Source organism: Brassica napus, chromosome C1 (genome assembly GCF_020379485.1).
Source record: "Brassica napus cultivar Da-Ae chromosome C1, Da-Ae, whole genome shotgun sequence".
Classification (NCBI taxonomy): domain Eukaryota; kingdom Viridiplantae; phylum Streptophyta; class Magnoliopsida; order Brassicales; family Brassicaceae; genus Brassica; species Brassica napus.
The window spans coordinates 27,252,367-27,272,335 of NC_063444.1; the positions used below are offsets into that span (position 1 = coordinate 27,252,367).

Below are 19,969 nucleotides of genomic sequence, written 5' to 3' on the forward strand. Positions count from 1 at the left end.
TGCTGCGGTCGCTGGCCTTTGTTGGGGTCAAAAACGGTTAGGACGAAGTTAACGTCCAAATCCCCGAAGAAGAAAAACGTAGAAAAATTCTTCGACAAATACTTTTTCGAAATAGATTCTTCTTTACGAAAAGCTTTGCGGAAGAAACACAAGTCATCGGACAAGAGCTCGAAAAGAATCGTTACGCAGCGACCAAACACATGCTCCGCTCGGTCGCTACGTAGCGACCGAGCTCTTCCGAAACATCGATACGACATCAGTTCATGCATTCTCGTCTACCCTTCGAGGCTATCTCCCGAATACCGTAGTGAACCCATCTCACGTTCCCCGCCATTTCTAAGTTATCAATCAAACTTTACCGAAAAAACCGCAGAAAGTTCATTCTTTATCGAAAGAAGCCGTAATAAACGCTTCGAGTCGGAAAACGGCCCAAAGGGACCTACGACATGACTCGAGGCCCAACTTACGATTTCTTAACCAACAGCCCGTAAACCGCATGTCGGTTTACGCTTGGTTTGCAAGGAAAGATAAATATCAAGTTTCCGCGGATAAATACAAAATTTTGAAGATAATTACGAAGATCGGAAAAAATGGAATATCTCCATTTTTATGCTATGGCGGCTTAAGGGCAGAAGAGGAAAACCGTAAACCGACCTTGGAGCCAGTATATAAGGGATCCTAGGCGAGAGGCATGAGAGGAACTTTTTGAGAGAAAACTTAGCACTTAGAGCAATTAGGCAAATTTTCGTTTTTGTTATTTCGAGCTGCGATTCAATTAGGTTTAGCCGTCTTAGGGTTCCTAGAACTAGGAACCTCTCATGCCTTAAAGATGCTCGATTCATACCATACAAGTCGTATAAGCCGAGAACCTATCGCGGACTTTAAATCGGTACGAATCAGGTAGAAATCGCAACAGGAAAACAAATAGCCGGCTAGTCACCGCACAAACCTTAAAACCGAGAGTAAACCTAGGTCTTGCCCTAAACCCATCGCATTGGTCTCAAACATCTCAAAGACATGATATCTAAACGATACGAGATTCCTAAAACATGTCTCTTTGTTCATATCTCAACGTTCCCGAAAAATCGTAAATAATTTTTACGAAAACTCACGTCTCGAACGAACTAACAGATTGAACGCCTCAACGAAGATAAATATGAGACGACAACTCATGTTCACTTCAAACCCACTCTAAACAAAGTAACTCAAACAAACATCCATTACATAAACCGCATAGCGGTAGGGGTTCAAAGCCACCAACGGCCAATCCCGACAAAAACGGCCAAAATAGGCCCAAGTTCAAAAGCCATACTCGGCCAGACATACATGAACAAAGGCCACACTCGACCGCTAAATACTAGATAAAGGGAAAAAACTCATTAAAACCCTCACAGATCAAAGTTAAAACTCCCGGACAAGGAGGCTCCAAATGCGTCCGCGGGAAAGTTCACTTCCTCGTCGTCACCGGCAAAATCAGTCGTAGTTTCTACGGTATCAGGGGAAACCGGAATGGGATCCCAAAATCCCTGAATCTTCCCATCGATCGGAAGAATGGTCGCCTCAGCATGAGCATGATCCTTCATGCCACCCTTCATTAACTCCATCTCCCTCTCGAAAACGTAGTCATCTTCCTACGTCTTCCAAAGACTCCCGACGGAGCGGCGACACTCACGGAAGTCACCCAGCGAGTTGAAAGCGCCCTTGAGATTCTCGTACTCAACCTGGAATTGAGAAGCGCGAGTCTTCATCACCTCGACGATTTCCCTCTTGCCCTTCCGTTCCGCCCTACGAACAGCCCTGGCATGATCACGAGCAAGTTGAGCGTCTCGCGCTAGCATCTCGTCTCGCGCTAGCATCTCGTCTCGCATGCGAGCAAGATCCTTTTCCGCCTTCTCCGCCTTAAAGCAATCGATCATGGCCTCTCTATGGCTCGCCTCGATGGCCGATCCAAGCAAGTTCAAACCCTATAAAACCGATTGACACGTTATAAGCAAATAATAATAATAACGATCGTCAGAATTCTTAAAGTTTATACCCCGTTAATTATACGAGATCCTTCCGCAACAACTTTTGGCCTCCCTGACTCGCTCGTGGCCTGAGGAGCGTCAAAGCCCGATGGAAGACCAGCGAAGAAATCATCGAAATCCGGAATAGGGACCTCGCTCGTACCGCTTCCATCGCCGAAAGCAAGGTTCGGATCCCATCCTGGAAGCATGCAGTCATCCACCAAAAACTCCAGGTCGCCGAGATCAATATCTTTCCCTTTCGAAGAGTTCGGCCCCGTCACAATCGTGGGAGCAGCGTTGGGTCTTTGGTCTTCAGGTTCGGAATCACTCCTTGCTTCTCCGCCCAAAGCAGGACCAGGATGCGCAAAACTCAGCGCCTTTCGAACTCTCTTCGGTGTAAAGGAAGTCCAGAAAAAAGGACCGTTCCTGAGAGATCCCTCACCGCAATAATGTCCTCAGGAAACGGAGCAAGAGGGTTGATAAAAGGACGATCGTTCGGCAACCTCCGAAATAGTGAGATACAACTCTCCTCAACGGACGCCGCTTCTACACGGACGAAGAAGAAAAACTTCCTCCACGAGTTGAAGTTAGAAGCGAATCCCTTTACCACTGACATAAAGTTCCGAGGAACTAGCCTGTACGTGTCCGTGTCCCGGATGATCTGTAATCGAAGAAGCGCTTCGAAATGATCAACGGTGAGATAGAGACCATGCTCGTAGCTCAGGACCAGGATCCCTATGAGGTGCTGGATGCTAAGAGGATTCAGTTGGCTTATTGCCACCCCGAAACGACCCAACACACGGACGATGATCTCGGGGATCGGGAACCACAAACGGCAACGCACTACGAATGCCTCGTAACAAGTAAAGAAGCCCTCCGGGGGACTACTAGCGCATTCTCCTTGACGAGGAACCTGAATTCAACCGCGTCCGAAATATGGTAGAACGACCGCATGACCTCGAGGAATTCACTAGTACTCCTACTCGGCGCACCTGCCTCCACCGGGCAATGGTTCATGACCGAGAACGATTTTTCTTTGGGAGGCGTGATCGAACCGTAACACGCCACCCACCATGCCTCGTTCTCGGCTGGGTCCACCGAATGAGGAACGAATTCCATCTTCGGCACTTGAAGCAAGGATCCTTTCTTCGAACTCCTCTTCTTACTCGACATCTCGTGTTTTTCTTTTAAAATCAGGAAGGAAATGATAAAGAGAAAGAGAAAGAACTTTTTAAGAAAAACCTCTCTATGAGAATGAGTAAGTGTTAAGATTGTGAAGAGATTACCTCCCTTCTTATAGGCATGAGAAATTACTATTTACTTGCGGTTTTTTGGACACGAACTTCGCCCAAATACACCAATCTCGTCCAAACTCGCCATACCGCGCATTGGGACCTCGCTAGAAATCCGCGCTCCCAATGAGCTGGGGGCTAACTGTTGGGGTCAAAAACGGTTACGATGAAGTTAACGTCCAAATCCTCGAAGAAGAAAAACGTAGAAAAATTCTTCGACAAATACTTTTTCGAAATAGATTCTTCTTTACGAAAAGCTTTGCCGAAGAAGCGCAAGTCATCGGACAAGAGCTCGAAAAGAATTGTTACGCAGCGACCAAACACGTGCTCCGCTCGGTCGCTACGTAGCGACCGAGTTCGAGCCAAAGCACAGTCGCTACGTAGCGACCAAACGTCCATCCCGCTCAGTCGCTACGTAGCGACCGAGCTCGAGCCATTTGCTCGGTCGCTACGTAGCGATCGAGCTTGAGCCGTTTGCTCGGTCGCTACGTAGGGACCGAGCTAGAGCCGTAGCGACCGAGTGTTTGCTCGGTCGCTACGTACCGACCGAGCTCTTCCGAAACATCGATACGACATCAGTTCATGCATTCTCGTCTACCCTTCGATGCTATCTCCCGAATACCGTAGCGAACCCATCTCACGTTTTCCGCCATTTCTAAGTTATCAATCAAACTTTACCAAAAAAAAAACCGCGGAAAGTTCATTCTTTATCGAAAAAAGCCGTAATAAACGCTTCGAGTCGGAAAACGGCCCAAAGGGACCTAAGACATGACTCGAGGCCAAACTTACGATTTCTTAACCAACAGCCCGTAAACCGCATGTCGGTTTACGCTTGGTTCACAAGGGAAGATAAATGTCAAGTTTCCGCGGATAAATACGAAATTTTGAAGATAATTACGAAGATCGGAAAAAATGGAATATCTCCATTTTTATGCTATGGCGGCTTAAGGGCAGAAGAGGAAAAGCGTAAACCGACCTTGGACCAGTATATAAGGGATCTTAGGCGAGAGGCATGAGAGGAACTTTTTGAGAGAAAACTTAGCACTTAGAGCAATTAGGCAAATTTCCGTTTTTGTTATTTCGAGCTGCGACTCAATTAGGTTTAGCCGTCTTAGGGTTGCTAGAACTAGGAACCTCGCCGACAGCTCTCGAGCTCAGGCTTATACCTTGTTGTAAACGCTCATACGCAAATTCGGAATAAGACTTCTCTTTGCTCTCTTCTTACCTTTTTTATACTTCTTCGTTGTCATTATTGTGTTCTGATTTGCTTGGCGTGTGGTATTAGCAGATATCCGTGGTCGGGACCAGTCCTCTGGGTTCTGTGGACCCATATGTCGCTTTCCTCCTGGGAGGTGGATTTCATGCCGGTTTGTTGAGGATTATAGGAGTGTTTCCTTGGCGCGTCGTCCCTCTCTCCATTGCTGGGTATTGCTTCTCCCTTGGGTCTGGGGACCGTGACCGAGATTTGTCTCGTGCCCCAGCTTCTGTAGATTCTCTTGCTATTGGGGATTCACAGGCAGTGTTTCCTGGTGATGAAGGTTCTCAGCACCGTCATGAGATGGGTAGTTGCATTCATCCAGCGGAGCGACCAGGTTTGGAGAACTCTGGCTTAGCTAGGTATCTTTGTTCTCCGTTGGCAGGGTACCCTCTGCCCCAGATCCGTCCGGTATGATTTCAGAGGAGGTCTCCTCACGTTGCTTATGCCCCACTTCTTTAGTTGCGAGACCATCGGTTGGTATCTGGCGAGATCCATGCGGGGTGGAGGATGAGGATCTTGCGAGGTCCCTGTCTTCTGAACAGGTACCGCTTTGGAGGACCTTGAGTGAGACCATGCGAAGCGGTCGATACCGGTCCTTAGGTGGTCCTTCACGTGATTCGGGGTCCGCGTCCTCTGAACCGATCGCCATTCGCCAGACCTCTTGACCTCTGGTCCCTGGGTTTGCGGGACCTGAAGGCTCTTCTGTAATTGCTATAAGACCTTGGTCTTCCCTTTTAAGGCGGTCTGGTAGCAGGATCGAGAATTCTCCTGATCTCCTTTGATTATTCTGATGCCCTAGGGTGTAGGGAATTTCACCATTTGATGAAGGGTTGAAGGGACTGCTCCCATGTCGTGAATCCAGGGTCTTCCTAGGATCATGTTTTATGCTGATTGACTGTCGACGACCAGGAACTTGGTAGACATGTTGATCCCTTCATCGTACACTGGGAGAGTGACATCTCCGGCTGTTTGCTTGACTTTGCCGCTGAATCCGATGAGTGGAGTTATTTTGCGCGTCAGGGCGCTCTCCTCCAGCCCTAGGTCCTGATAAGCAGTCTGGAAGATGATGTTGCTGGAGCTACCATTGTCCACTAGTATTCGTTTTACCAAGCAGTTTGCTATGGTGAGCGAGATGACCAGGACATCGTGGTGGGGAGCCATGATCTTCTCCTGATCCTTAGCCGTGAAGATTATTTCGTCGGTACCTAGGAGCAAGCGCTTTGGTTTGGTCGTCTCCAGGCCGTGCTTGGCGTTGCAGGTGCTTTTATTGGCAGCTGCATGACTCACGCCGTTTATCTCTGAACCTCAGGATATGACATGGATCACTCGGTCGTGGCAAGGAGGTGAGGCGGGTATAGCTCCAGCAGATTTCGCCGACACCTCTTTATTTAGATGGTTCTTGGCTTTCTCTGAGAGGAATTCCCAGAGATGCCCCTTTTGGAGTAGTTCATTGACCTTGATCCTTAGAGCGACGCAGTCTTCAGTTTTGTGATCGTGGTCACGATGGAAGTCGCACCAGAGGCCAGGGTTCCGGAACGAGTCAGGTGCCTTCATCTTTTGAGGCCACTTGACCCGTTGGCCCATCTGGCTCAAGACGTTGACTAGCTCCGGTGTGGATATCGAGAGATGGGAGATGTCAGGCAAAGTGGATACCGACATTCCTTCTCCCTTTTCTAGGGGTCGGTACTGGAACCTGCCCCGGTTTCTGTTCCCGGAGTCCTTGGTCGCTCTTTGGGAGGATCTTTCATCCGGATTTCCTTGATTCGATCGGGCCGACTTTTGGTCCTGCTTTGGCTGGGCCTTAGCGCGGCTAGCGACGTCTTCTTCCCACTTCAGTTGTGCCCAGGCCCGGGATAACACGTCTTCCATGGTCTTGCAGGGATACATGGTTAGTTCTTTGTAGAGGCCCCCGTCTGGAAGCAGGCCCCTTTTGAAGGCAGAGATCGTGGTAGGAATGCTACACTCGGGAACTGCCACCTTTTCTTGGTTTAAGAGGACTATGTAATCTCGCAGGGGTTCTACCCGATGCTGAAGAATCTCGTAGAGACCGTCTGAAGTCTTCTCTAGGCTCCTACTACTTGTGAATTGCTCCACAAACTTGTCGCTGAGGCTCCCAAAAGAGGATATGGACCTGGTGGGTAGGTTGATGTAACATTGTAGGGCAGGTCCTATCAGAGTGGAGCCAAAGCCTTTGCACATTATAGCCTTGCGGGATTCTTTTGGAAGTGCAACCGCGAGCATCCGTTGCTTGTATTGAGCGATATGATCGTCGCGGTTGCCCGTGCCGTCGTACATCTTTATGCTGGAGAAGGAAAACTTCCTAGGCATCTCGACCGAGGTGATTCCTTCCACGAAGGGGGTATCTGCGTAGAAGTCCGGGTTACTCCTTCGGATTGGGGGAGCTACTCCTGGTAGGCGTTCCACCATGGACTGCATGGCGTCGAATCTCTTGGAGAACATCTTCTCGAGATAGGCAGTCATAGAGGACTCCCTCGCTGATTTCTTTTCAGGCGTCTCCTTATCAGATTCTGGCTCGGAATCACTCTCCTCCAGGTTGTGGACCTGAGGATTCTTGGCCCCTTTGTGCGTTACCCTGGCTACGCCTGACCCAAGAGCTGGATCGGTCGCACCTTCTCCGGAGTTAGAAGTATTCAGATTCCCCATGGGTCGAACCTGGGTGTTGAAACGACGCTTCTTGTTGCCTACCATGCTGCGGGCTTGGTTTTGATCCCGGAGGACCGTATTCTCTGACTGCAACTGGCTGAGCTTCTCGGCGTTTTGCTCCAGCTGTTTAGAGTGTTCGTCGAGTTTCTCCTTCAGACTCTGGACTTCTGAAGAGATGTTAGGGTTTTCCTCGGTTGCCTCCCGATTTCGGTTCATCTCGGTTATTTGGCTCTGCATGCCGTCAACTTCCTTCTGGAGTTCAGCTACCCTTTAAGCATCATCAGATGGCTCGTTATGCTCGTCCACCGTCATCATCACGTAGTTTGATTATTCCCCTCCCTCTAGCACCAAACTGTTAGGGGATTTTTGTGTAGGATCTTTGTGAGTACCACGGAACGATGGATAAGCTGGTAGTATGTATGTGTTTGTAAGTATTTTGTGGGGATTTGAGGTTAATAATAGAGAGAAAGACTTGAGATGACGTATTATTGATTAGTGTGTAAACCCTAGTTCTAGCCGCCTAGCTCTAATCTCTAAGTCTTGAGGAGTCGATCCTTTGCTTTTGGGATTTAGGAGCCCTTTTAGTCGCCTTGAAGTCGGTTTGATTTAGGTTGAACTCTTCCATATTCGAAAATATGGAAGGTTCTCCTTATCGGAAATCTTCCATTTCTCGGAAGAGAGGTCACTCTCTGGGACTGGTCCCACGGTTCCTTCTAGCGGGGACCTGGAGCGTTCCTGCATCGGGGACCCGGGGGTCTGGGTCCTGCCTGGAGGCTGGAGCCTGGAGGAAATGATACCGGAGTATTTTTCCCTAACACCATCTATCTCCTAGAGAAGATTATACTGAACCCTATGATTTCTATTATTTATTATATGCTGTATTATTCAGAAATCATGCTTCTCTGTTCTTGTATTATGTCTGAGTAGTCACCGAGTTAGTTTAGGGTTCTAGGGTTTCGATTCGTGAGCTGAAGCATAAATAAGTCATCTTAAGATTGTCTACATTCATATATGTTCTTATTGATTGCATTAAACCGATCACTTAGTGCATGAATTAGGGTTAATCAATTTAGCTAGCCGTTAATTGATAACTTGATATGATTTGAATGAGCTTTGCATCCCTAGTCAGCGAGAGTAGATATTATGGTGTATTGTGAACATATCGGACTTGATCTCTAAAGCTTGCTAGCGCGTTTTGATCCAAGCGAGAGTTTAGGCATCAAGACCGACTTGCAAAGGAATCAATACCATGAGAGTGGATTGATTCAACCTGAGTGATCCGAGTTTAGACTTGTTATAAACTGAACTTGAATAATTGCTTGGCTTGCGATTTCCATACCTAAAGAAGAAACCCTAGACTAGCGCCTTTAAATCAATTCAAAACAACTTCATCTTGTTACTTGTTATTTACGTTATTGACTTCTTTAAAAAAACCCCACTTTGTTTTAGCTTAATTCTGATCCCATAAAGATAAAGTGTGAACTTGTCCTCTGGAATTGAATCTAAAGATATTACAACTATACTGTTAACTTGACAGTAGACAAATATCCAATTTTAGTGTATCAAGTTTTGGCGCCGTTGCCGGGAATCGAACCCGGGTCACCTGCGTGACAGGCGGGAATACTTACCACTATCTAATTTTAGTGTATCAAGTTTTGGCGCCGTTGCGACGGGTACCAGCTTTTTACCTTTATTTTTCGGTTATTTATTTACTCTAAAACCTCTAACTTGTTTAACCCTCTTTTTGCAGCGAATGACCCAAGTGCATGACCAGTAGACATACTCGGAGCAATACACAAGGGGACTTAATTTCTCTTACAAATCAGGAACTCGCAAGCATAGAAAGAACCAACCGTCAACAAAAATCAATTACTGCCACAATGGCCGACTTCGGCACTCCAAAACAAATGGCCGCTTCAATGCAACAGATGCAGCAGCAGATGCAATAGATGCAAGAGTTGCAGCAAACAATCGCAGTGCAGCAACTGGCTGCACAGCGGGAACCACCTGTCCCGATTGGTGAGAGGAACCTACCGCGTAACATCCCTGCTACGCGCTCTGCTATCGCTCCACCACCATGTCAAAGAGCAGATTTTGAGATATAATCCGGCATGATCAATCTTGTCCCGAAAAAGATGTTCCATGGACTGTCAGCTGAGATACCAATGAAACACATTGAAGCTTTTGAAGAGATATGCAGTTTCACTCGTGCAAACGGCGTCCCACCCGAATACATCAAATGCATGCTGTTTCCATTCTCTCTAGCGGACAAGGCTTCACGATGGCTTAAGTCATTACCTACAGGTTCCCCAACTTCTTGGGAACAGGTTAGAGCAGCTTTCTTGGGCCACGAAAGCCAAAATAGCTGCACTAAGGAACAAGATCTCCTCCTTCAAGCAACTCCCTAATGAACCTTTCAATGAAGCGTGGGAACGGTTCAATGATACCCTCAGAGAGTTTCCTCATCACGGGTTTGACGATGACAATGTCCTAGGAATCTTCTACGATGGTGTGGAATGGGAGTTCCGCAATGCTCTAAACGCAGCGATCAATGGAGTTTTCATGACTCAAACCACAGAAGGAGCTCACGCGCTAATAGAGAACATGGCAGCTAGTTCATCCAACAAAAAAGAGGAGACTGAGCGTTCCAAGAAGGTGAACAGCATGGACACTAGGAAGATTGATGACCTCGCCGCTAAGGTCGATCTGCTGCTCAAGAACAATCAGAATCAGATCTATGTCATGGAAGAAACCAATATGGAACCAGGTACTACAGATGCTACAGAAACCGAGACATCAGAAGAAGATCAGCAAGAGGTCAGTTACGGCAATGGGCAGGGTTGGCAGTTCAAAAACTACCATCCAAACCCTAATATGAGGAACAACCCACATCTGTTCTCATATAAGACCAATCCGGACAACCCCAACGACCAATCTCAGGGAAATCAGTTCCAAAACACTGGATATCAGAAGCCGTACCTTCAGAATCAGAATCAGAATGGAAAGATGTTCATCCTCAGCCAAGCACAAAATCAGTTCCAGAACAGGCAGAACAATCCGCAAGCTACTCCAGCAACCGCGAGCGGACAACCAGATGAACTGAAAGGAATGATGCAACAGGTTTTGCAAGGACAATAGATTCAAGGGAAAGCACTGAACCAGGTTACCAACGAGATCAACACTCAGATGGACAACATGTTCACGGAATTAAATTCCAAATATGATGTTGTAGCAAGCCACATAAGAAAGATGGATGTTCAGATTGCTCAAACTTCTGAAACAATCAAGAGGCAACATGGAACACTCCCTGGGAAAACAGACAAGAACCCCAAGGATTGTAACGCAGTCGAGCTGAGAAGTGGAAGACAACTCCCAGATCCTGTCCCCAAAAAGCTCACTACTAAAGAGAAGGGAAAACAGAAAGAGGGAGAACAATCCGAGGATGTCTTGGACGACGAACAAGACGCAGAACAGCCAGCTGTGATAGAACCAGTAGCTCTTACGATGCCAAATCGGCCTGTTCCAGCTCGCGTCTACAGTCCAAAAGTTCCCTACCCAGTCCCTGCTAAGAAATCATGCAAGGATTGCGAAGAGATGAAGTGCAAAAAGATGCTAGAGGAGTTGAATGTCAAGCTATCTCTCATGGACGCAATTCAGATGATTCTTTCAATGCGCAATCTTGTGAAGGGGCTAATCTCTGGGAAAACATCTGCAGACAGCGATATCATGATGGTCTCAAAAGAATGCAGCACAGTCCTTCAAAACAGAACAATTAGGAAACTGGAAGATCTTGAAAAATTTGTCCTATCGGTTCAGATTGGAAAAACAGTCTTCGCTTGTTCTTTATGTGATCTAGGTTCCAGTGTGAATCTCATGCCCTACTCAGTTGTAAAACGCATGGGACTAACCAATTTCAAGCCAACCAGGATTTCATTGGTACAGATCAGTTAAATTGCCAGTAGGTGTTCTCGAAGACCTGCAAGTTCAAATTGGCGACACAACTGTCCCGGCGGATTTCGTGGTTCTGGAGCTCGAAGATGAACCGAAAGACCCACTCATTCTGTGCCGACCTTTCCTATGCACAGATGGTGCAATCATTGATGTCCGCAATGGGAGGATCGTTCTCCAACTGGGAGATATTGTGATGAAGTTTGAGATTGACGAGCTGCTCAAACGGCCTATGTTGGATGGCCAGAACTTCACGATTAACGATGAGAATGCCGCCTTGACCCTCAACAAGGGATGATCAAAGAAATCCTCACAGATGATCCTTTGGAAGTATCTTTTATACGAGTAGAGTCTGAGCAAACCACGTGCAACGTCGATGCTGACGGGTACGAAAAGATGCTAGACTCAAGTGGAAGAATTGAAAAGACGGTCGCTTTCCTAAGTCTAAGGGGAGACGAGCAATCAGATTTCACCAGAAGGAGCAACTGCTCCTAGAAAGCCGACCAAACCGACCAGCCTACTCGATGATTCCTGGAGCGAACTCAAGGCTCCAAAGATCAAATTAAAGTCCCTTCCAGCAGGACTCAGGTATGCATTTCTTGGACCTAATTCCACATATCCCGTCATCGTGAACTCTGAACTCATTAATGTTGAAACTGCTAAACTTTTATGTGAATTGAGAAAATACCGAAAGGCAATAGGATATTCATTAGAAGATATTCCTGGTATTTCACCCGATTTATGCATGCATATAATACATCTAGAAGATGAATCGATGATTTCTATAGAACATCAGAGGCGGTTAAACCCAAATCTAAAAGATGTTGTTAAGAAATAGATAATGAAACTTCTAGAAGCTGGTGTAATCTATGCGATTTCTGATAGCAAGTAGGTTAGTCATGTTCATGTAGTTCCTAAGAAAGGGGGGATAACTGTGGTTGCTAATGAAAATAATGAATTGATACCTACTAGGACAGTAACCGGTCACCGTATGTGCATTGATTTTCAAAAATTAAATACGGCTACACGGAAGGATCACTTCCCGCTCCCATTCATTGATCAAATGCTTGAAAGATTGGCTAACCATCCATATTACTGCTTTTTAGATGGTTATTCAGGTTTCTTTCAGATTCCCATTCACCCAGACGATCAGGAGAAGACGACTTTCACGTGTCCCTACGGCACTTTTGCGTACATGAGAATGCCGTTTGGATTGTGCAACGCTCCTGCGACATTCCAGCGTTGCATGATGTATATTTTCACTGTCCTAATTGAGGACATAATGGAAGTTTTCATGGATGACTTTAGCGTCAGTGGGGACTCTTTTTCTGTCTGTTTGTCAAACTTGTGCAAGGTCCTTCAGCGGTGTGAAGAAAAGCATCTCGTGTTGAATTGGGAGAAGTGTCACTTCATGGTGCGTGACAGGATTGTTCTCGGTCACAAAATCTCAGAGAAAGGGATCGAAGTGGACAAAGAAAAGATAGATGTGATGATGATGAGTTTACAGCCTCCAAACTCTGTCAAAGGAATCAGGAGTTTCCTCGGACATGCTGGTTTCTACAGAAGGTTCATCAAGGACTTCTCCAAAATCGCGAGACCACTCACTAGACTGCTCTGCAAGGAAACTAAATTTGAGTTCGATAGTGATTGTTTGGGCGCCTTCCACACGATCAAAGGAGCTCTAGTCAGTGCACCCATTGTGCAACCACCAAACTGGGAACTTCCTTTCGAGATCATGACTGACGCAAGCGACTTTGCGGTTGGAGCAGTGCTCGGCCAAAGAAAAGATAAGAAGCTTCACATGATCTATTATGCGAGCAGAACACTAGACGAAGCTCAATGTTGCTATGCAACTATAGAGAAAGAACTTCTGGCGATTGTCTTTGCCTTCGAAAAATTCAGATCCTACCTCGTTGGCTCCAAGGTGATAGTGCACACGGACCATGCAGCGTTGAGATACTTGCTCACAAAGAAAGATGCGAAACCAAGGCTGCTACGATGGATCTTATTGCTCCAAGAATTTGACCTAGAAATCAAGGACAAAAAGGGCATTGAGAATGGCGTTGCAAATCACCTCTCCATAATGAAGATAGATGAAGACACAACACTTGATGACAGCCTTCCAGTCGAGCATGTCTACTCCATCAGTCAGGGAAGCATTGCAGAACAACCACTCCGTCCAGTTTGCTCCAGCATTCTGGAACACCTTGTCTATGCGATCAAAAAGCAACATCCCAATCTTCCATGGTTTACTGAGATCGCCAACTATCTGGCTGCTGAGAAAAAACCGGTCAAATTCACTGGAAATGATAAATGGAAATTTCTAAGAGGAGCAAGACACTACTATTGGGATGAACCCTATCTGTACCGAAGTTGCAAGGATGAAATATTCCGACGATGTTTTTCTGAGTCCGAGATTCCAGGAATCCTCTACCACTATCATGGTTCCTCTTACGCAGGGCACTTTGCGACATTTAAAACCGTGTCTAAGATCCTTCAGGCCGGTTTTTGGTGGCCAACAATGTTCCAAGATGCCCATTCCTACATCTCTAGATGCGACTCATGCCAGCGCCAAGGGAATACAAGTAAACGGAATGAGATGCCTCAGAACTTCATCTTGGAGGTCGAAGTATTCGATTGTTGGGGAATTGACTTCATGGGACCATTCCCACCATCCTTCAAGAACGAGTACATATTGGTAACAGTTGACTACGTTTCTAAGTGGGTGGAAGCAATAGCCAGTCCAACAAACGACTCAAAGGTGGTGACTAAGATGTTCAAAACCATAATATTTTCAAGATTTGGGGTACCACGAATAGTCATCAGTGATGAGGGTAGTCACTTCATTAACAAGATCTTTGCAGGTCTATTGAAGAGGAACGGCGTGCAACACAAGGTAGCCACGCCATATCACCCTCAAACTAGTGGACAAGTGGAAGTTTCAAACAGAGAGATCAAGAGCATTCTGTAGAAAACAGTCAACACCAGTTGTAAGGATTGGCCACTCAAGCTAGACAACGCTCTCTGGGCTTACAGAACAGCCTACAAAACACCAATCGGGACCACTCCCTACAACCTGGTGTACGGTAAAACATGTCACATGCCGGTTGAGTTGGAGTACAAGGCAGCATGGGCTGTGAAGCTACTCAACTTCGACATCTAACCAGCACAGAGAGACGATCCATGCAGATACACGAGCTGGAAGAAATTAGACACCTAGCCTATGAAAGCTCAAAGATCTACAAGGAGCGAACTAAAGCCTATCATGACAAGAGAATCACCACCCGCAACTTTCAACCTAAGGATCAAGTGCTCCTTTTCAACTCAAGGTTACGATTGTTCCCTGGAAAGCTGCGATCAAGATGGTCCGGACCATTCACCATTAAAGACGTCCGCCCCCACGGAGCTGTTGTGTTGCTGAACACAAAAGGGGAAGAGTTTGTTGTCAATGGTCAACGCATAAAGCCATACCTTGCTGAGACAAAAATCGCAGAGGGTGAAGAAATTCCCCTTAGCGATCCTTCCTTAGCCTAATAGGCCAACCAAGTCAAGCTAGTGACTTAAACCAAGCGCTTGGTGGGAGGCAATCCATTGGTAAGTGTAAATATTCCTTTTAGATTTCGTTTTGTGCTTCGTTTTACTTATTTGTAGGATAAAAGTAAAAAAAAACCCAAATTACTCAACCAGGAACAGTCTCCGATTTTTCAGAGCAGCTGCTCCGCTAAGGTAAGTTCCTCGGGACCCAAAAAATATATATATATATATATGTATAGAATTTTTCAATTTTAGTAATTTTTTGTAAAAATTTAAAAGGGGAACCCTAACTTATGGGAAGTGGGCCACGTTGTGGGAGCCTATAAAAGGGGAACTTACCCCATCTTTTCTCCACTTCCCCCAAAACCGCCTCCTCCCTCTCCACTTCGATTCACCCTCTTTAAAACCTAAACTCTTCAAAATTTCTCCAACTTGTTTTGCGATTTTCGGTTTCTACTTGCTTGGATTTCGAATTGTTTAATTAATTGCAGGACTCTCACACCACCCTTCGAACGGTAAGAGGCGTAATCACTTTGTGATTCTCGGCCAAAACTCAACTCTTCCTCTTTTTGCGCTTACATAGATCGATTTCTGGGATTTTTCGAAATCAAAATCGACCTCTCCCTTTGCTGCTAGGATAGTTTGTGGAAGTTGAGAATGGTTGAATCGATTAGTATTGTTGGAAAGTTATAACCATTGCGCCATTGTTCTAGACTTGTACATGCATCGATTGATTTCATATGGTTTGAGAATCTATTAAATCGATTTTTGTTTGAATGGCGAATTGTTCTAAGTACCTATGTTTCAAAGCAATTGTATATGGTTCTCCATTATCGATAGCTCGTTCTCTTTACATAGGGGTTGTGGAAACAGTTTGGACTAAGCACCCAATATTGTACAAGCTTCCAACTTTTTCCACTTAACCCACTCGAATGGTACTAAGAATTTCCCTTGGATTTTGTTTTGCAAATGGGTCCCAAACGAACCAAGGCGGCGTCTAGAACAAAGGCGGCGTCTAGAATCAAGCCACCATACGCCCGAGGTGAACCGGAGGATTATAGTTTTCCCCCAACTTACCCATGGCCACGAGAAGAGGGAACCGAGATCTCCCTCACAATCCAAATATCCCTAAGTCTTCGGAGACAAGATGGGATAAGGAAGCCTCGCGCCGCTACAACACTCTGCTCAACACCAACATCTTCCCAACATGATTCGTCGACGCCGGGCCTTTGAGTGACCTAGGCCTCCATGAGGATTTGCATGCGGTTCTCCAAGTGCTGGGAATAGCTGATCTCTGTCACAGAACTCACCCGTTGTACCCAGATTTGGTGAGGCAAGTCTTAGCCACCGCAGAGATAACTTTCAAGAGGCTCGGTTTCCAAATCTTTGAGGAGGCTTCCTTCACTTTCTTTGCGAGCCGTGTCAAGCATTCCATCAGCTTGGAGACGCTGACTGAGATTTACGAGATCTCCGAGGAATACACTTAGACGTCTTTCCTAAGGAAGTTTATTCTGGAGCAAGCATTCTGGAAATTCATCCCTTCAGGGGACTTCAAATCCCGATCAGCCAGTCAGTCTCACATCCGCAACCCTGTTCTGCGGATTGCTGCAAAGGTCCTGAGCAACCTGCTTTTCTCAAAGGGCCAGACGTCAAAGGTGACACGGGGAGAGTTGCAGATGCTGTGTGCCGGTGTTCAGGACGAGATCAAATCCTCCGACATTGGGATTCCGACTTCTCCATTGACAACCAGTCCCGGTTGTGTGCTTGTTCAGATGTTTGTGGACAAGAAAGCCAGAGTGGCTAAGGGTTCTTTGTTTAGGACCGTTATGGGAGTTTGCTTACTCCTCTCTTCCACCACTTAGAGCTTGATCTCAGCCCCTACCAGTGCAACGAGACAACGGAGTTCATTGGTATTCCTTACCTGATCAACTGCCAGATTCTCCGCGACGAGACCACCTACAGTTTCCTTGGTCAAAACGGGAGCAACCTCTACTGCAAGCTGCCTCAACCAAACATCACCTCGCTAAGTGATGTGACCAACACCTGTTTCGTCCCTGATGCTAAGTATCTCTGCGCCGACCCAAAATCATCTTACCATGACGATACTATGGACGTTGTTGAGTTTGTCCGCACAGTTGAAGACGACAATGCATATGACATGGGCCCCCTTGATGGCGACGCAGATGACGCCGCCTACCGTTGCTGGATGGTAGATTCTCAGCGCAAAAACAACAGCCTCATGAAGAGGATACTGAAGGCGATCACTGGAGGATGCATGGGAGCTCCGAGCACAGCTGAACCTCGTCAAGACCAGCTTACACCGAGCAATCATCATCCAGGAAAGGAGCCAGCAGGAACTGCAAGGCGTGACGAAGAAACTCCATGGGCCACTCCACGCAGAAGGAACAGGCGTTCCACTGCCCAGTCCGAGAGCGATGATACTGACTAGGCAGTCTCCTAGTTCTATCTCCATTGTTATATCCGGTTGAACTATTTCTGTTTCCTGCACTTGTTTATTATTTTTTGTCTTTCCTTGAATTATTTTCTCACCAGAGATGGTGAGAAGTAAGTCTGGGGGAGGCGCTTATCTGCTACTAATCGTTTACCTTTGGTTTTATGTTTAGAGTCAGTCCGCTTTGAGTCGTTTTGATATCTTTATCGAGTCAGTCCAACCTTGTGGGAATCAGGACCTTATTCTATGATGTGCATTAACCACCCTCGTGCTTTAGTTCATCTTATTCAGTGACCTTAGCAGAGGCGACAGACGCACATGTGGATCCAGAACACCCTGACATTACATCATCTTGTTCTCCAAAAGCTTTCAGCTTGTCGAGGCTACTCTGGAAAGACTTAACTCCATCTAACTTTAACTTAATCTTGATTGCAATTCTTCTTGTTATGGGCGTTAGAATAGGGTTTAACGTGATTATAACTTAGGACTTCTTATTCTTTCTATCCATCTTACTGATCCTGAGTGGCTAGCTCATCTTTAGCTAGTACCCACCTTAAAACCCTAAAGCCTTTGTCCCGCCCTCATGCATTTGTTATTCAGTATCTTATGTGCAGATATGTGCAAAAGGGCCGGAGAGGAAAGGATCGACACAGTATCTTACTCGTTGATGCAACAGAATTTTCTGCTGAAGAATAGGCGGAAGCACACGGAGCAGCCGCTCCACCGCCGATGATCTAACTAAGAGAAAAAGAGAAACAAGAATGAATGAGAAGTCAAGAACTTCAGTGGCATGTCACCAATCACAATTGTTACCTCCTGCTTCGTCACCATCAACTATGTATTCAGAAAAGAAAAAGAAAAGAAAAATTTAGCGTTATACACTTCAGAATAAGGTGATGAAGGAGGAGAAGAAATTTTTTGAAAGACAGACGTCAGTGGTAAACTAGAAGGAGTATAAAGTGAAGAGATGAGAACCAAGCAGATCAGAGCGACTGTTCCTAAAGATGAACGTGCAAAAACGAGTAGAGGCTGTGAACATCAATGGATCTATGCTTTCTTGCAATTTTGCGCGATATCCTCACTACAAGAAAGCACAGTTTTAGCAACGAAATTTAACGAGGAAAAACTAATCCTCGTGAAATTACGTTGACTTAACGATGAAATTGCGAGGAAATAAAGTTTCCTCGTAACGGCCTTGTAAAATACCGAGTAAAGCGATTCCTCGTAAAATCGTCGTAAGTTGACGTGGTTATTCCGAGAAAAATGTGTTTCGTCGCAAATTCGTCGTAAGATTAGCATGATTTTTACGAGGAAATAACTTACGAGGAAAGAACGAGAAATCCACCAACTTAACACGTTTTTTTTGCAACCAACCTAATATTTCGTCGTAAATTCCTAGCAAAATTCAACTACCAGATTCGAAAATTTTCTATAAATATGGAGGTTTGAACATAATTTTAAGCACACCAACAAGAAAAAAAAACGTGAAAAAAATGTCGGGCTTGGGAAATATTTTCGAGTTGCGGAGGTGGATGTATATGCATAGAGATGCTAACGGGAGAGTGACGAAAGAATATCTTGCTGGGTTGGAGCGTTTTATGCATCAAGCAGATTCTACACCGCTCGCCCAAGAAAGCGGTAAAATATTCTGTCCTTGTAGGAAATGTAACAATTCAAAGTTGGCAAATCGTGAAAATGTTTGGAAGCATTTAGTAAATAGAGGTTTCACGCCAAATTATTATATCTGGTTTCAACATGGAGAAGGTTATAGTTATGATCAGAATGAAGCTAGTAGTAGTAATAGCAACTTTCAAGAAGAACCGGTTGATCATCAATTGCATAATGCACATAGTTACCATCAGGAGGATCAGCCGATGGTAGATTATGATAGGGTTCATGATATGGTAACTGATGCATTCGTAGCTCATGATGATGAAGATGAAGAACCTAACATAGATTCAAAAAAGTTTTATGAAATGTTAGATGCGGCAAATCAACCACTTTACAGTGGTTGTAGAGAAGGTCTCTCTAAATTGTCATTGGCTGCTAGAATGATGAATATTAAAACTGATCACAATCTACCTGAAAGTTGCATGAACGAATGGGCAGATTTATTTAAAGAGTATTTGCCGGAAGACAATGAGTCTGCTGATTCTTATTATGAGATTCAGAAACTGGTTTATAGTCTTGGGTTGCCTTCGGAGATGATAGATGTTTGCATCGACAACTGCATGATCTACTGGGGAGATGATGAGAAGTTGGAAGAATGTCGATTCTGCAAGAAACCACGATTCAAGCCGCAAGGAAGGGGACGTAATAGGGTACCGTACCAAAGGATGTGGTACCTACCAATTACAGATAGATTGAAAAGATTGTACCAATCGGAGCAGACTGCTGGAAAGATGAGGTGGCATGCCGAGCATACTCAGACGGATGGTGAGATGACTCATCCATCAGATGCAAGAGCCTGGAAACATTTTAACAAAGTACATCCGAATTTCGCTAGCAATAGCCGGAATGTGTACCTCGGATTATGCACAGATGGATTTAGTCCATTTGGAATGTCAGGGAGACAATATTCATTGTGGCCAGTCTTTCTTACGCCATACAACCTGCCACCGGAGATGTGCATGCAACGGGAGTTTTTATTCTTGACCATATTAATACCCGGTCCGAAGCATCCAAAAAGGTCACTTGATGTTTTCCTACAACCACTGATAAAAGAGTTGAAGGATTTGTGGTCAACAGGGGTGAGGACGTATGACTGCTCAACGAAGAAGAATTTTACGATGCGAGCTATGCTTTTGTGGACCAT

The 19,969-nt window shown here is 45.6% G+C and overlaps 2 protein-coding genes and 1 non-coding gene across 3 annotated transcripts; 2 read left to right on the top strand and 1 right to left on the bottom strand.

Moving 5' to 3' along the window:
• Positions 1-9,587: 9,587 nt before the first annotated feature.
• Positions 9,588-9,694, bottom strand: LOC125581136. The gene has a single exon (XR_007318847.1). It is a non-coding gene; the product is annotated as a small nucleolar RNA R71 (small nucleolar RNA).
• A 775-nt stretch (positions 9,695-10,469) lies between these two features.
• LOC106393003 lies at positions 10,470-11,466 on the top strand. Its single transcript, XM_013833758.1, has 2 exons — positions 10,470-11,076; positions 11,183-11,466. The coding sequence occupies exons 1-2, from the start codon at positions 10,470-10,472 to the stop codon at positions 11,464-11,466; spliced, it is 891 nt and encodes a 296-aa protein (XP_013689212.1).
• A 2,831-nt stretch (positions 11,467-14,297) lies between these two features.
• Positions 14,298-14,702, top strand: LOC106393002. The gene has a single exon (XM_013833757.1). It carries the CDS (start codon positions 14,298-14,300, stop codon positions 14,700-14,702), a length of 405 nt encoding a protein of 134 aa, XP_013689211.1.
• Positions 14,703-19,969: the final 5,267 nt, after the last annotated feature.

Bases quoted from the DNA above. Each gene is read 5' to 3' on its own strand.
- LOC106393002 (XM_013833757.1), top strand. From the start codon at position 14,298: ATGGGCTGTGAAGCTACTCAACTTCGACATCTAACCAGCACAGAGAGA.
- LOC106393003 (XM_013833758.1), top strand. From the start codon at position 10,470: ATGGATGTTCAGATTGCTCAAACTTCTGAAACAATCAAGAGGCAACAT. The intron at 11,077-11,182 runs GTTCCAGTGTGA...AATTGCCAGTAG, and splicing joins TTGTTCTTTATGTGATCTAG to GTGTTCTCGAAGACCTGCAA.